This window comes from Pimephales promelas, chromosome 8 (assembly GCF_988280905.1).
Source record: "Pimephales promelas chromosome 8, fPimPro1.hap1.1, whole genome shotgun sequence".
Taxonomy (NCBI): domain Eukaryota; kingdom Metazoa; phylum Chordata; class Actinopteri; order Cypriniformes; family Leuciscidae; genus Pimephales; species Pimephales promelas.
In genome coordinates this window covers 3154676-3172102 of record NC_142776.1, presented here as the reverse complement: position 1 = coordinate 3172102, position 17427 = coordinate 3154676, and the positions used below count along the sequence as shown (strand labels likewise).

Below are 17427 nucleotides of genomic sequence, written 5' to 3'. Positions count from 1 at the left end.
ATATTTGAATAAACTACAAGTCAGTTTCTTTAAAAATATCTTTATTGTACACATTCTCACAAGTAAAAAGTGCAGCATCCAAGCAGACATATGCACTTCTCCCCATGTTTGCATTTTCAAAACCACATCACAACATTAATTGAGGGTTGAGTATCAAATTAAGAAGAAAAAAAAAGGCATGACACCATAAACAAGTGAAACTCTTTTCCTCTACAACCAAAATGATATTTACAGATAATACAAAATTTCAGAAAGTCCCAAGAGCGACACCAAACTTTCCACCCATCTTTAAGAGCACTGCAATGTCCTTCATGTGTTCTGGCGTCCTCTACTGGACCCTGTGCTTATAAAACCAGCAGAGACCTTTAGTGAAGTTCCAACCAAGTGAAATGGAGAGAACGTACACGAGTCCCAGCAAAGCAAAGGGATACAGAAGCACCACCGTGTTCTTTAAGAACGGGAGCGCTAAAGAAACAAGAAGAGAAAATTAGACAATGTTCAGCTTAAAAAACTATGGATGGTAAAAACTAGGGATGCAGCGAAACGAAAATTTTGGCCGATACGGTAATCGATAATTGTTTAAATTTGAAAGCTGATAACCGATATATTGGCCAATAAATCTACATTTTTATATAATTTCTGAGAGTCTGATAACAATTTTATGTAGCTTATAGGGTAGACAAGCACTGCACATGATTCCAATCATATTTCAAGCAATTCAAAACCATCGTGTGCGTCTCAGCTAAAGGAAATAATCCATTATTTATCAGCTTCAAGATATCTTATCGGACCGGTGACATTGAAACTGATCAAATATCGTCCGGTAACCGATATGGTGGTCGATATATCGTGCATCCCTAATAAAAATACACTAGCTATCACAATACTTACCACTGTAGCCCAGGAATGTGATGTAAATATAGTAACCGATTGCAATAAGCCACAAGGTGTTTCCCACAAAATAACCCAGGAACCAGTCTGAACTCGTAACAATGACATCTGTCAAGAGAGCAAGATGCGTTCACAAAGTCTATAACTGAAAACAGTACAGCTCATTTATACACATCTTTACTTACAGTTGATGAAGAATAGCTGTAAAAAGTGCAGAATGACCAGAAGAGGGTAGAAAGCATTTAGATGGACGTCAAACGCGTAGCCCCACTCCACATCATAATCTCTGCTCGGTTTCATCAGATATTTATTCGTAACAAACCTGGAGAAGAATAGACAGGGATTACTGTACAGTTTTACAGTAAAAAAAACCCTTTCCATGACATTTTCTAGTGAAATTATGCTGATTTATTATATTCTTTAAAGTACTTGATTATGATTGGTCAGTTACGACAAGCATTATAGCATAATAATAACCATTAAACTGTACATTCAGGCAACCTCTTAATTATAAATCACATGATAAAATAAGCAAGATCAATATTTCACATCCATTTATTTATTTGGCATGTATTAAGCAGGATAATGTAGTCAGCCAGTCAAAGTAAATACAAAAGACATCAGCTTTATACTTGTAAAACTATGACATTTCTCTTTACAAATAAAATGCAGAAAAAATGCACTTTATTTTGAAATTAACAATAAAAAAAACATAACCAATAACATATGAGCAAGTTCAACATTAAAGTCGGCATGAAATGAAAGTTGCGATAGTCTTTTCTTCACTATTGTGACGTATATTCGAGTGAAATGGCTTCTGGAATGAAAAAAATGGCTTCTGGCTATCGGTATCACTGGTACTTTCATTGGCTAACTTCACCATTTATTTGCATTAATAAACACAAATCTCGCTCTGTCACCGTTTCCCTCTTCTTTTTCTAATCTATATGCTTCCTCTTGGTCAGATCACACAGCGTCATCATGGTCTTAATTTCCATAACTATGCAATGATTGAGTTTAGGTTTTTTAATTCAAGATTACCAGGGCATATGAACTTGAAACAAATAATAATGTGCACAGATAAAGAATTTATAATAAACACTGCAACATTCTGTAAAAAAAAATAAGAGCTGTCAATTATGATTTCTATGGCGACTTTAAAAACATGAATATAGCTGTGATCCTCACTCAAAACTGCAGTAGGCTGATTTTAAGGACATGCACACATTTTTTGTCAGCGTGTGTGTGGCACCTTACCACATGAGTGTGGATATGAGCAATCCAACCCCGATGCAGTCGATGAAAACAACCCAGAGCAACAGCTTCAACGTCTCCACAAATCCCATTTCTAGAACCAGGCCAAAGCCCACCGTCGACACTGCACAGATAACATTAGTTAGCAAATGAGGGTTTCATTTCCAAAGTCTGTCTCATGCATCAACCGCAAGTGCTCACCACACAGCCAGATGCTGAGCAGCACCAGGAACGCAGGGTCGTCCCGGGCCCACTGGTCTTTAGTTTGTTTCCGGTAGTGGAAGTTGCGGTACACTTTCTGCGGTGATGTGAACAGATAAAGCATCTGCCATATGGCGAACTCGAAGTCCATCTGTCTGAAATGCAGAAGTCTCCTCAGGTACTTGTAGCGCTTGGCTCCGGCCGTGTGCCGCGCCGCGTCCCGCTCGCTGAGGCTGCCGTTCCGCTGGATCTGCGGGGAGCTCGTCGGCAACATTCTGCTCGGAGGAGAGAGGAATAAAACATACAACATGCAAATTATTGGTCGTATAGAAGACATACAGTACCAGCTAAACGTTTAGATACATTACTAGTTTTAATGTTTTTGAAAAAAGTCTATCTCTGCTCATCAAGTCTGTATTTATTTTAACAAAAAATACAGGAAAAAACCCCTGTAATATTGTGAAAAATTATTATTAAAATGATTATTATTATTTTAAAATTAAAATAATGGTTTTCTATTTGAATATACTTTAAAATACAATTTATTCCTGTGATCAAAGCTGAATTTTCAGCATCATTCCTCCAGTCACATGATCCTTCAGAAATCATTATCAACGTTGGAAACAGGTTTGCTGCTTAGTATTTTTTATAACCAATTATACTTTTTATAGCAGCATTTATTTAAAATAGAAATATTTTGTAACTATATACACTAACGTTCAAAAGATTTGGGGTCACTAATTTTCTTTCATTTTTTTAAAAACAATTGTATTTAGCAAGGATGTATTCAATTGATAAAAAATTATAGTAAAGACATATATTGTTAGAAAAGATTTCTATTTCAAAAACATTAAAAAGAGTAATGTTTGCAAACTTTTGACCAGTCCAGACTTAACATACAAATCTTGTGAATCTCATTAGGATTAAATTATCTGACTGTTTCTGAGTGGCTGGGTCATTATAAACAATTATAGCTTGTAATGTTATGTTTTGGCAAAAGAATAAGTCAAACTCAATAACAATTTGAATACCACACATAGACTGTACAGTAGACCTTAATGGTTAAGGTTCATAATCAATCAGCTCATTAGTTCTTGTGCTTCCTATATAAATATGGCCTGCTATGTAAACATGTAGCTGAATCTGATCCTAGATCAGTCATATTACTCTTACTTGCTTTACACAGACAGTCTGGCCTTGTATGACGACTGACAGCAATGATACAGTAACTAACCTGCTAGTTTAAAATGGAAAACCCAAAGCTTTACAGTGTTTGTGTGTGTATGTGTGTGTGATGATGGGCCTCGGCTCGATCCTACATAATAACAAAGTAAAGCAGTTAGCTAACAATGTCGCTTCTTCTCAGTCAGTGTAAAACCATGACACTCACCTGCTCGACAGCAGTATCAGCAACTATTAAAGCAAATCTCTTATTAATCAATGAGTAAAACACAGCGGAGTAACTGTGACATGTCAACTTCCTGCCTTGTCCGAACACGTAGCAGCGCAACCAGAGCAACCTACAAAGTGACGCTACTTCCGGTCTCAATGCTTTCTGGGAAATGTAGTGTTGGGATAGAGAGCACAGTTTCTTATCATTTTATACAATATATAATTTTAAACTATTTATAAACATGAATATCATATGTATTACTTTTCTATTATCACAACATCAGTTATGTGGATTTTAAACATTTTATCTAATTAAAATAGGCTTTATTACAATCAAAATTTAGAACATTGTTTTTACAGTTAATCAATTATAGGATTTTCCTACATACAACAATTATTCCTTTTTAATATTTCTTTATTTGAATATTTTTTGGGTGGGAAAACAACAGCAAAAACAAGCAAGAAAAAATTAATAAATCCTTAATGAGCGCGATGACTAACTTTTTATTTGTATCCTATCATTTTTTTTTCTTGCCATGTGGTTAAGTTATAATCATGTACCAGTGACTGGAATTTCTGAAATATGCAATGAAATATTTTTTTTTTTCAATATGTTTCTAAATGACAACACAAGCATATCGATTTGTAGCATTTTGACCAAACCACCTACAGAAAAAAATATTACATTTTGTAATAAATATTTTGTCTATTTTATATTAGGCTAAATTATATTATTTTGTTTTTGATTGTTTATTTTTTCTATGTTTTTATATTCTGAAAATACACTGCACGGCATGCCAGTGAAAATAAAAATTTAGTTATTTTGAAAATGGGGTTTGCAATAAAGTTTAGAAACAACAGATGGCGCTAAGGTCTCTCTCTCTCTCTCTCTCTCTCTCTCTCTCTCTCTCTCTCTCTCTCTATCTCTCTCTCTCTCTCTCTCTCTCTCTCTCACACACACACACACACACACACACACACAACTTTTTCATCCATCATGTTCCATGACTTTGAAATGGCCAATAAAGTAAAAAAGGCTTTTGCAAATAAGCAGAATTGCTTTTTTTCTGAGAACAGCTTTAGCACAGTCTGGAGTGTGTTCACTTTTCAATAGGATGTTTTCTCCTGCAAATTCACAGCACGTAATATCTTTGCTCTATTTTAAGTCTACGTCTCTAAAACTAAAAGAAAACTTTTAAAAGCAGTGAGCGGAAATAGTTTTTATTTTTACCTGCAGATTTCTTGCAGGTCATTGAGCGATGTGTCCATCACAGGTGCTTCTCAGGCGTTTAAAAGCAAAGCTTGCGGTTTGGCTCATATTTATTTAATAACCACCCACCACCTCATCATTCTTTTATCTCTACATTCTGTTTTCCTTCATTACGACCCTCAGACTACTCCTATGGTGGATTGTAAAACACTTTGCACATCACTTGAAGAAAACAAGCGAACAGAAACCAGTTTCATTCATGCCATTTTAACGTTGTGGAAGTTTTGCTGGAGGGCTTGTAATCACACTGAATAAAATATTGATTCCATATGGCAAAAACATAAATTCTTTTCAAAATACATTTGAAACAAATAAGACTATAGGATAGACACCACAGCGTGTTGAAAATGTTAGAAATGCTAAGAATAGTGAAAATATAGCCTAGTATATAACATCAAACATACTATCTATTAAAATACTTATATAAAAACATATTTTACAAACACACAATGTGAAGAGACGACTCAACGTTGGCGATATGTTATGCCCTAAATAAACACATAACTAACTGTATTTTCTATGTAGCTACATTTCTGAAATGCACTTTCTGTAAAGCTGCTTTGAAACAAAATTTATTGTAAAAAAAAAAAAAAATGCTATACAAATAAATTTGAATTGACATTTTGTCCCCATAATGTAGGGTTTACCTGGAACACACACACATAAATATATGGCGTCACTGGTTAAAAAAAAACCCTTTTGGAACTTTTATTTCACATTTATTGTTTTGTTCCCATTTGGTTCTTTTTGTCCGGACCAAAAAAGAAAATTATAAATTTAGTCCTGGTTCACTTAGGGCTCACACTGTTATTTTTAAAACCCAACGTAAAGACACAAAACAAAAAACCCACCTCTTTCAGCAAGCTCAGTCTGCTTGTGTCTTAATCGAACCAAACCTGCCACGTGTGAACACTCTAAGAGTGTATTTGACTTGTGTTAGGTTATGTAATTTAAAGATCAGTTTTATATGCACGAGGGGAAGTTTATTTATATTATTACCCACCGAAAAAAAGCATCAAACTGATTACGTTCATAAGCTCAGCCAAAATGAGAGTGTAGTTTGTTTTGGTGAGCTTAACATGCTTTCAAATATTTCAGAGCAGAGCAGCTGTGTGACATGACAAGTGATTAATGGCGCATAAATAGAGAAGGATTTCCTCAGAGAGCGATGAAAATGAAAGAGTTTCAAATGCAGAATCACTTCTCCTGATGCTGTTTGCCTTGCTAATGAAAAGCAAACCTCTCAGATTAATTGAGCTGTTTTAATATGTTACAAACAACACTCGTTCTTGGCTAAACATCGCTGTTTTAAACAAGTTCTACAAAAGTTTTTCTAAATGTTGCTTAATCAAATTTAATTCTCTTAAAGGAATCTAACGCAAGGCATTGAAGAACGACTTCATTCTCACAGAGACACGTGAACATCATCAACAAGGTTGTGCTAAATTTACAGCACATTTAGGCCTTTCAGCCCCTCATGCCTTTTAAAATCATGTGATGGTTTAGCAAATCACAAAACAACATGCTGTTAACAATCTAATATTTACTTCAATAAGAAAGAAAGCTGCTCTGGAAATGGGGCATGAGTCTTCCTGCCCCTGAAATCTGAAGTTGAGCGAGTTCACAGCGCCTGTGACTGTGATATACGTCGACACATGTTAAGAGCCTGTTTGATCACACAAATCCAGTCGCCTTTCATAGTATTAGGTGACTAAAGGAAAGAGAGGTGGAGATTAACCTGTTTTGCTCTCGTTTAATTCCCCATGTCGACAGCAATTTAGTGTCTTTGACTTTTGACAACAGCTTTGTTTCTCACAAGGGTGAGAGACCCTGATAGAAATCTGGGTACAGGCTATAGAAAATCCACAAAATATAAATTTTTATATTCAAAGGGGTTCAGACATCAACTATAAATTAAAATTTGTCGGGACAAATATTATGTTATTATTTTTTAATGTTTTATCATGTCGTTAGCTTGTCTTAGCACGTGCATTTTAGCACGAATTAAAGTTACAAACATGTCTTGCCAACTGCTAACATGTTGCAAGCACGTTTTATCCCTTTGCTAGCATGTTTTAACACACTGAAAGTGTGTTTTAACATGCTAACATGTTTTAGCACACTGCTATGTTTTAACATGTGGTTAGCATGTTTTAGCACATATGAATGAGCATGTTGCTAGCCTGTTTTAACACATTTCAATCAATGTACTTTAACATTTTGATAGCCTGTTTAAGGACATTACTAGCATGATTTAACATTTGCTAGCATTTGTTATCATGTCATACATTTCTAGCATGAGTTAGCAAATTCCTAGCATGAATGAACACGTTGCTACAATGTTTTAGCTCATTGCTAATTCATTTATGATTTAACATATTGTTAGCATGATTTAGCACTTTGCTAACATGTTGCAAGCATGTTTAACACATTGCTGGCCTGATTTAACATGTTACTAATATTTTTAGCCCATTGAATTAGCATATTGATATGTTTAAGGTAACTCATTGCTAGCATGTCCTCAGCTAGGTGCTATGTAGTGGTGGATGAAGCTTAAATAGAAAACTCTTCAAAGGTCTATGGGATTTTTCTAAGATTTGATTGTCCGTTTAATGAAAAACGTAAAGTCCGAACAGTCTAAAGGTCTGATGCGAATTTGGTGCTGTAGCTTTAAAGCTCTACAGGAGATAAATTGACTAAATTTAGTTGAAGAAGAAGACATAGGATTTCAGTATGCTGGCTTTATCAAGGCATAATTTTCCCCTTTTTTAAATGTCTCAGCTTTTGCATGCCATACCATCAGCTTATTGACATTTGACATTTCTCTTTTCATTTTCCTCAGAATTACTGTCTGAACTAGGTTTAGAACATTGACATTAGTTATGAAAATGAATAGCAGAATATTTAGTTGTAATGACTAGTCATCTGTCCACCCAGATCCAGAGGGAAGTTTGATGGATAATTCAGTGTTTGACTGAAAAGGAATGATCAATATGTAAACACCAAGAGGCTGCTCAACATTGTATTATTAATCACAGTATGTGCAGCCTGGCCCGAAAATTACCCAGCAAACTCTTCAAGGCCTATGAGACTATAGAGTTAATTGAGTTTGCAGAGGACTTCTGGCCTCCTGAAATACTGCCGGATTTACACACACAAACTAAAGATGTCAACAAGAAAGGGAAGTTGTTTCAGACATTGTGGCAAGTACACTTTCATGATCAGTCATGTGAAAAAATAAGTTCATCCCATGGAAATAGTTGGCTTTTTTCACATAGTAAACTTTCAATCCTCTTTGAAACAGTGCCTTTCAAAAAAGATGATACACTCTATCAAATGACATTTTGTAGTTATTTCACATTAATAATAATACTAATAAAGTGATTAGAACCTGCACTGATATCTAGTGTTCCTTTTGCTTTTGATGTGTGTGTTGTCATTACACCACAATCTAAAGAGTTCTGCAAAGCCTTCAGACAAAAAAGGCTGTGGATGTATACATGAGTCTAGCAAGCGATTTAAAATATCTCCAAATTATTTGAAACACAACACTGATGAATAAAAGTATTCATTCAGAGAGGTAATGTAACTGTTGTAAAATGAATCGTTTGTTTGAAGTGGTGCTACACAAACCAATTGGTGTATGTACAGTATATGGAGCTGTCTGCTCTCTATATAAATCACCATATATATATATATATAAAATCACCATATATCATATAATATATGATCAAAATTAATACGTTTTACAACAAACCATCACTGAACTTAACCCTAAAACTGTATTCTGGACAAATGTGGGCAAAATAGTTTTGATTTATTTTTAAAAAATACTTCCCTTGATCTGAGTGGTACAAGACTTGGCTCCTTTTCCTAAGTTTGCCTCCTGAACACACACAATTTTTTTGGACTCAATACTACAATGTTAAGTGGGTGAAAAAAACTCCTTAACTTAATCTTTAATTTGGGTCAAAAATGGGCACCCATAGAAATGAATGGGAAAAACTGTAATTTAGATTATAAAATAAGCCAAAATAAGACACCAGGTGACAGCAAAGTCACTTCATCTTTAGGTTTTACACTAAGAACTTATTGGAATGATATTTTAATGTAGTTAAAAAAATGAAAAAAATTAAACTTTTTTATTGGTACTTTTTTATTGGTAAAAGATAAAAGACAGCGCCGCTTCAAGTTGAACACACCTCAAAAAAATCACACACCACAAAAAAATCCTATTTACTCATGTGTTATTGCTTCCATGAAACACAGGAATACACATAATATTCAAGCTGTGTTAAAATATATTAGTAAACAAAAACCTGCCAGGATCACATAAACACAAAAGTCCAAAATCTAAGCTCCTCTCAAATATCCTTATGCATATTCAAAACTCAGCACCTCAAGTTCACCCAAAAGCTTCATCAATTGAATGACTACCTGTGAAGGCTAATTGCAAGGCACTGGCTGAATCATGTGACAATGAACTTTCATAAATCTCCATGTATTTTATTAGGTTAGAGAACAGTGGTGAACTGTGCCGAATACATTCGGAGGACTAACGCTCGATCTTTCATGCTCATGTAATATTAATGGCTGTAAGTGCAGAGGAGGAGACAATGATGATACAGTAAGTGCTGACCTCCTAAAGACACCTCTGTGCTCTACTTCTGCATATACTGTTATCTAAACACCAACACATCTCAACACAACCATTTCATCAAAAAACATCTCTGGAGAGGGATCAAAAATCATATTTAGGAGCTTCAATCCAAGAAATGATGAAGGAGGGGGCAGGAAAGATTAATCACATCATTTCTCTTTAGAGAGTTTCTCTTACAGAGAGTTTATATGGGATGGTGAGATCATAATATTCACACTGACTCCTATAAATTACATATTTTTTTCTTCTCTACTGGCAGTGAACGAGTGACTGGAAATGACACACCCACATAATCACACACACACACACACACTCCTACACGCCTCTGTCGTTCATAAACATATTCCGGCTCCATCTGTGCAGTATTTCAATATGACATCTCTCTTTGGCTCTCGCCGTCAGCTCTGATTAAAGAGGCTAATCACTTCAACACTGAAAATAGAAGGGCATCAGTGCTGTGTGTGGGTGCAAAGACGGACATCCTATAATAATCATCCATCAGAATTTCTCAACCAACGGATATCTGTGCCTGAATACTCTCTTATCTCCATTCGGAAAATGGGTCACAGGTCTAAATAACAAAAGTCAAAATGCTAATGTTAGTATAGCAAAATAAATAGACTTAATACATCTTGGCTCTAATTCATGTCGTTTAGTAGAAGCTGCAGTCCAATAGGCGGATGCCAAACAAACAGTTTTGTCTTATATATGAACCAGAAAATTAAAAAACGTTTTGAAAGATAAAAGAAAATACTGTCTAGAAAGTTAAGGGTTTAGTATTGTGTTGGATCACCACTTTACATAGAATGTAAATCTAACAGTCCTAGAGCAAAAGCACTAGATAATCAAGGTCTAAATATGGCATAAATAGCAGAGGCTGTCCATAGTGTCCATACAGTATAATATAAATACTTTTTATAATAAATGTCATGTTCTTGAATCAGGTTATTGGTTGAAATCATCTATTAAACATTTATCGTTAATCTTTTACATAATTGACGGAGAAACGATCCACAGTATTAAACCAACAGTCTTTAATAAATCCAAAATTCAACAAAGAATATTTAGAAAAACATAAAGGAATCCAGAATAGTAGGGAACGGAGGACTATAAATACAGCTAATCACCAGAAACAGAAACAGGTGCGATAACATTATAATTAGTAACCATAGAAACTAATTAACAGGTGTGGAGGCCAGTAGTGCCTCATTGCAGTACACGAGATCCAGGGGGCGGAGTCGGGTGGAGTTGTGTAGGTTTGGGGATGGGTTTAGGGATCAGGGGGTGGAGCTAGGTAGGTTTAGGGGTGGGTTTAGGGATCAAGGGGATGGAGCTGGGTAGGTTTAGGCATCAGGGGTGGAGTTGGGTAGGTTTAGGGGTGGGTTTATGGATCAGGGGGTGGAGTTGGGAAGGTTTAGGGATCAAGGGGTGGAGCTGGGTAGGTTTAGGGGTGGGTTTAGGGATCAGGGGGTGGAGCTGGATAGGTTTGGGGTGGGTTTAGGGATCAGGGGGTGGAGCTGGGTAGGTTTAGGGGTCGGTTTAGGGATCAGGGGGTGGAGCTGGATAGGTTTGGGGTGGGTTTAGGGATCAGGAGGTGAAGCTGGATAGGTTTGGGGTGGGTTTAGGGATCAGGGGGTGGAGCTGGATAGGTTTGGGGTGGGTTTAGGGATCAGGGGGTGGAGCTGGATAGGTTTAGGGGTGGGTTTAGGGATCAGGGGGTTAGGTTAGGTCTATGTTCAGTTTGGAGTAAAATGTGTGACATCGACATCACCTGGCCTGGCATTAATTAATAAAGACATTTTAGGTATTTTAGGTAAAGGCATTTTAGTCCTTTTTGCATTGTAGACTGTATGTGAAAAAGCAAAGGAAAAACCTTTCCCTTTTTAGCACATTGTTGTTGTGTAAAAATATACATTGATGCAAAAAATACACACAATAGATCTGAAAATTTCCTTGTAATTCCCAATATTCCTAATGGCGATTCTTGTTCTTAATCTTAATTAATAGCCCTCATTTACTTTTAGGGTGAAATATGATCCGGAAACAGGCTTTTGATGTTATATGCTTCGTTATATGCGAAGTATTTGTTTCTTTGTGTGCTCAAAAAACCAGCACATGATCATCAATCAGATATCAAAGATGAGCTTCAAAGCAGCTTCAGATCTGTGATGAATTGTAGATAAAATAATGTAAAGACAAGCTCTGGTTGTCGATCGTCCTTTGATAGACTGTTCGCACAGAGATCTGTTTTTAATTCTGAAGGAGTTCATTCTCACCCCAGCATGTGCTTTCCAGGCGTTGAAGTAAACTTCATCATTCAATGATTTACAGCAGAAATGTGAGATTCAATACACCTGTGGAAGCCTATGATTGACAGCTCAATCTGTAACATCCACTAGCTTTTACGCGTACTAATACTTCTCATTTCAAATTGACATAAGTGCTTGTACTTATCGTGATGGACAGTTGCTGATTTCTAATCTCCATTTTCTCAGATCTCAGTAGAGTCAACCTGTCAGTCATTGCAATACAGTCTCATGTGCAAATGCAAATATCTTTTTTTGTAATAACTGGCGTATCTCTGTTGATTGACAGATTTTTGTTATACTGTATTCTATATTACAGTATGTTTTTGCCTGAAGGCATTCCTTCCTATAAATGCATTGCACAAGATTTCTGAGTATATTGGAAAAATATATCCATAGGCCTACTTACCTTCTCTCAGCGCTCATTGCCTTCGAGATACAGAATTTTTGTTCATGTAATCCTTTAAAAACATCTGATTACATTGTAAAAAGTGCCTTGAAGACTTTCCAGTTGGCAAATTCCCTGTAATAGTGTTTGAACCCCACTATACCTGCCTCAGTTCCTGTGCCAAATACCACATTATCCAACCTCACATGATCTCTCAGCCTTTGAACCAGCACATTCTTTGTCAAAGCTTTTTTATTTTATCACTGAATGGTGATTTATGTTTTTATTTTGCATTAATATTGCCTGTCAATGTGAATTAATAATATGGACATGTATTTTTATGTTCAACATTTTAAGGTTACATTTATATGGGAGTGTTTAATCAACTTTTGACACTTAGATTAGTAGCGTACTTTACTTTTCTAATATGGAGACAACAGTGTCAGTGAAGAGCATAATTGAGATAAAGACATTTGAGAAATGAGATATCAAGAATTCAAAGCAAAATCAAGATAAATATGAATTATTCAATAAAGTAAAAGTGTGTTTTAAAAGTACACTATGTCATTTTGTAAACATGTAAAGTAAAATAAATTTTAATAATACATTCAGTCAATACATCAATACAGACATTTTACCGTTTTTGAATCCATTCAGCCGATCTCCGATTCTGGCGGTAGCTACCACTTTTAGCATAGCTTAGCATACATCATTGAAGTGCACCATAGACCATTAGCATTTCTCCCCAAAAAATTTCCAAAGTGTTTCGATATTTTTCCTATTTAAAACTTGACTCTTCTGTAGTTACATTGTGCACTAAGACAGACGGAAAATGTAAAGTAGCCTAAATGATAATAATGAGAGAATTATTTATTTATTTACTTTCAATAGTTTATTTTCAACAGGGACAAGTGCCTAAACATGTCCATACATGAATGGTAACAACTTCACCAGGCTGTTCAAATTTTAAATAAACTTTCAGTTAAATAACAAACACTATAATATAGTCATGCATAATAATTATACAACAATGTATTTGTAATGTAATAGTTTAAGATAAATTATAGCCTGTTCCACTGAGGGCACTTTTATTAGTATCCTGGCAGGGGTGAATTTTGTTTTCTTGTCCCTGAGGTGAATTTAGTTCTAATTGTTTGTTTTTTATGTAAATGAGCCAAACCGTAGCCATAGAGAGGCTTCGAAGCAACGCCAGCATAAACTCATTAAAATTCATGAGAACACCTTCCTTATAGGCAAGTAACGGAGCAAGGGCAGCACGACCTAATTAATATTCATGAGCCAGGCGCTAGCAGTTGTAGTTGGTTCGTCCCGTCCCGGTGTGAGGCGGTGCTGTCGGCGAGAGCATAGATGCCTTCACACTCTCACACACACTCTTCTGAGCATCACACACACCGAAACTACGCTTGGATTCACCTGACTGTAAAGGTAAGATCATTGCTGTGGTTTTCCTTACAGGCAATGTCACAGAATGTGACAATGTTTACGAGCACAACCGCGTATTATTAAAAATAACTTGTTTCAGGAGGGAAAAGTTGTTTCAGAAGATTGTTCTCCTTGATGTGTTATCATTTGTTTTGAAAACGTGGTTGCCGGTGGCTTTTAAGTCTGTATAATCACGTTACAATTAATAACACTGAATGATTGAAAATGTACTTGTTGTGTTGTAAATAGTAATATACGTCCGGGTCACTAGAGGGCGATAGCGAGTAAACAGTTATTATAATTCTAAGCATTTTATTGGATTGATCTCCTCTCCTGATGCTGCATTTGTCATGTTTATGTTTAATTTATCCTTAATAAACGTGTTACCCTGCATATAAATCATTTTTATTCTTAATTAAGTTTTGAAGTATAGGCTAGGTGGCTTTTGGATGGTTTGAATTGGATACCTTTTATAATGGCATTCAGTAATTCTCCATGGCATGACTTGTAATGTATGGTCTGATGTAGTTTTATCAGTATGTCTAGACATGAACAGGCATTTTTCATCTTGCCAGAATGAGCTGGTTTTAGTTTAGGTGATGCAGAGTTCCAGCATCACACATTTTTATTTTCATACATCGGGACAAACCATCATATTTTCATTAATAACAGCATAACCTCTGGCCTTGTCATAATTACCTCTGCATGTGATTTCTCCACTGGCCCTCTTCAGCTCGTACTGAAGTTATTTGTTATAGTGCATTCCATCCTGCTTAAGAAATCATATGAAATGTCTTGAGGAGCACATTTTACTTTCCTTTCTTCTTGTGTTTATGATTCAAACTGCCATTCAAGGTTTTTATTGGACAGTTTGTGCTGTACATTTCCCATACAGACAAAAAATATGACTATTCTATATTTATGACCAGTCTTCCCTGAAGAGAAATACTGTAAATTTCGAAATGTATTCATTTGCTAGACATTTTTAGGTGATCGCTAGTCTGCACATTCCTAATTGTTGACTGACAGTAAGAGGATAGAGCTATTAATGTGATCATAGCAGCTCAGATTTTTATTATCTTGGAAAAATTGAGCATATAGTTTGAGACACTATTGAGATTTGTCCTGAAACACTATTAAAGACGTGTGAGATTCCTGCTCTCTTTTTTCTCAGGCAGGAGGAGACTTCATTGAATCTCTTCATTTTTCTCTCTCTATTTAATCTCATTGCTGGGTAGGAGAAAGAACTGGTAATAAAGAGATTTGTAATTTTTCTTTTTTTCTTTTCGAATGAATAAAACCCAACTGAACACTGTCACATCATGTGTGTAAAACTTAGCTATTAGACCACGCTTTTCATATGCTAATCAGTGGCCGTGTTTTAAAATGAATTTATGTGTGCATGATCTCATCAGCACTAGTTATCAGCTGTGATCTGGGTTAGTACAGGGGTTACCGAATAAAGAAATACCCCAGTTACTATATTCCCCAGTGACCATGCTGTTATCAAACATTTAGAGCTGCATTTTAAAAGTCTGTAACATGAATTATTGCTGCGGCAAGAACAAAATCATTAATGTTTCATGCTGGGGTGAATGAACAGAACTGACCCAATAGTTAAGCTATTGAATGATGACAACAAACCTAAATTTACCCACTTTAAATGTCTAAACAAAATGTTCATGGTTAGTAGTAGTAGATGTATACTAAATGAATGCACAATTAATATTTAAAGTTATAACAAGTATTTTTTAATTGATGTTAAACCATCACCCCATTTAGTTCCTTAATACATGTTCTTGGCCTTATTGTGGACAATTCATCAGTGCATATATTATATCCTATCGATTTCTGAAGGAAAAAAATCAGTCCAACATTTCTCTTATTGAATATCAGGAAATATGTCACATAACGGAAGCAAAATAGGTAAAACTAGGCGAGTAAAATGTGTGAACAAATTTAGATTTTGGCTTGAGAAAGCCCATAGCCTGAAAGTTTGAAGTAGAGCCAGACCGAAATATCGGCAGGCCGATATTATCGGTCGATGTTTGGCATTTTCTAAAATATCGGTATCGGCAGTTATAATAGCCGATAAATGAATATTTCAAAAATAAAATAAAAACGGACGAATCACGCTTCAACCTTGTCATGAGTGTTGTCAAAAAGTGCAGGTAAAGGGATAAGCAAGCTGACATAATTATAAGGTAGCTTATAACTATAAGGCAAAGTAGGGACTAATTATTATTTAATTTATCAGAACTTTAAAATATTTTGATGTTCCACTGTTCTGTTGTGACAATAGAAACAAGTTTCTTTTTAAAACGCATTATCATATTATTTTAGTTAAAACTCATAAATAACTACAAATAACTAATGTTAGGGAAATCTGTTAATATTTTGTTGCGCGTTTCTGAAATAATAATAATAATATCGGCCGATATATCGGAATATCGGATTTTAAAACCAACAAATATTTGTATCGGTATCGGCCTTCAAAATCGTTTATCAGTCTGGCTCTAGTTTAAAGTAGCTTTAAGTGTGAAATACTTTGAAAGTTTAGATAGATAGATAGATAGATAGATAGATAGATAGATAGATAGATAGATTAGAAATACTAGATGTATAGGTGGATTGATTGATTGATTGATTGATGAATGGATGGATGGATAGATTATTAGAAATATTTGATAGAATGGAAGCTTACATTTAAAGTTAAGTTTAAAGGGATTCAAGGTACAATATGTACAAATTTTGTATCAAAAATATCCAAAAAACACGTGCACATTGTTATATATTTATTTCAATTGTGTACTTACTACTTACATTATCCTAAATGTCTCCAATCATTTGTAAATTCGGAGAAATTCACAATTTGAAATAGTGCCCGTCCCATGTCACTTGTCGCCTGTCAAAGACGTAATATCCACGTAATACCCGCTTGATGCAATACCCTCTCGTACTGCTGTAGTAACCATGGCGACAGATGTGGACAACTGCGTTACGTCTAGCGGTGCCGGCACGCTGTTGTTGTTCCGTTCAAACATAATGGATCATGGCAAGCAGACTTTAGGACAAAAGGAGAACTAAAACGAGGATCAATATCAGCGTTTTCGAAACGACGTTTCCGTTTTCGGCGTTTTCGTTTTTGAGAGCTAGCGTCCGCGGCTAAATTTGACTTGACAGAGACGCCGCACTTTATTAGACAGGTGAGCAAATGTGCATAAAACAAATCAATGTTTTATGCTTAACAGCTTACTGCGTTACCTTACAAGTTTAATTAGTCAAATAAACTGACACGTGAGTAGTAATTCGGCACTTGAGGGTACTTCTGTAGAATTAAATGTTTATTATATCCGCGGGACTCGCGTGTGACGCTGATATCTGTCTCTCATTAGCAATCGCGCCCTACTTCACACCACAGTCATGTTAAAAACATCAACGTATTCACTCATCCATAAACATGATTAGATCCGTAAGCATGACAGCAAGTCCCATGATTCCGCTTATTCACTGCGTCATCAATCTACGCCTTTGTTATTGTAAGAGGTCAGCGACCACTAGCGGTTAAAAAATGACATATTGTTGTAGCTTTAAGGTAAGCGTCACTACTAGCAAGAACTTT

General features: G+C 35.6%; 2 protein-coding genes across 2 annotated transcripts in view; one reads left to right on the top strand and one right to left on the bottom strand.

Annotated features, from left to right (window-relative positions):
- Window positions 1-24: 24 nt before the first annotated feature.
- On the bottom strand, window positions 25-3878 carry unc50 (unc-50 homolog (C. elegans)). Its single transcript, XM_039683204.2, has 6 exons — window positions 3737-3878; window positions 2347-2621; window positions 2149-2269; window positions 1077-1213; window positions 892-999; window positions 25-465 (listed from the first exon to the last, which is right to left on the bottom strand). The coding sequence occupies exons 2-6, from the start codon at window positions 2618-2620 to the stop codon at window positions 329-331; spliced, it is 777 nt and encodes a 258-aa protein (XP_039539138.1). The 5' UTR covers window position 2621; window positions 3737-3878; the 3' UTR covers window positions 25-328.
- Window positions 3879-13677: 9799 nt separating this feature from the next.
- Window positions 13678-17427, top strand: part of sema5bb (sema domain, seven thrombospondin repeats (type 1 and type 1-like), transmembrane domain (TM) and short cytoplasmic domain, (semaphorin) 5Bb) — a 70196-nt gene continuing 66446 nt past the window's right edge. The window contains exon 1 of the mRNA XM_089133737.1: window positions 13678-13808. The gene's annotated coding sequence lies outside the window, so the exon portion shown is untranslated. The remainder of the gene's footprint in view (window positions 13809-17427) is intronic.

Bases quoted from the DNA above. Each gene is read 5' to 3' on its own strand.
- unc50 (XM_039683204.2), bottom strand. From the start codon at position 2,620: ATGTTGCCGACGAGCTCCCCGCAGATCCAGCGGAACGGCAGCCTCAGC. The intron at 2,270-2,346 runs GTGAGCACTTGC...TTATCTGTGCAG, and splicing joins GCTCAGCATCTGGCTGTGTG to TGTCGACGGTGGGCTTTGGC. The intron at 1,214-2,148 runs GTAAGGTGCCAC...ATTCTTCTCCAG, and splicing joins CTCATATCCACACTCATGTG to GTTTGTTACGAATAAATATC.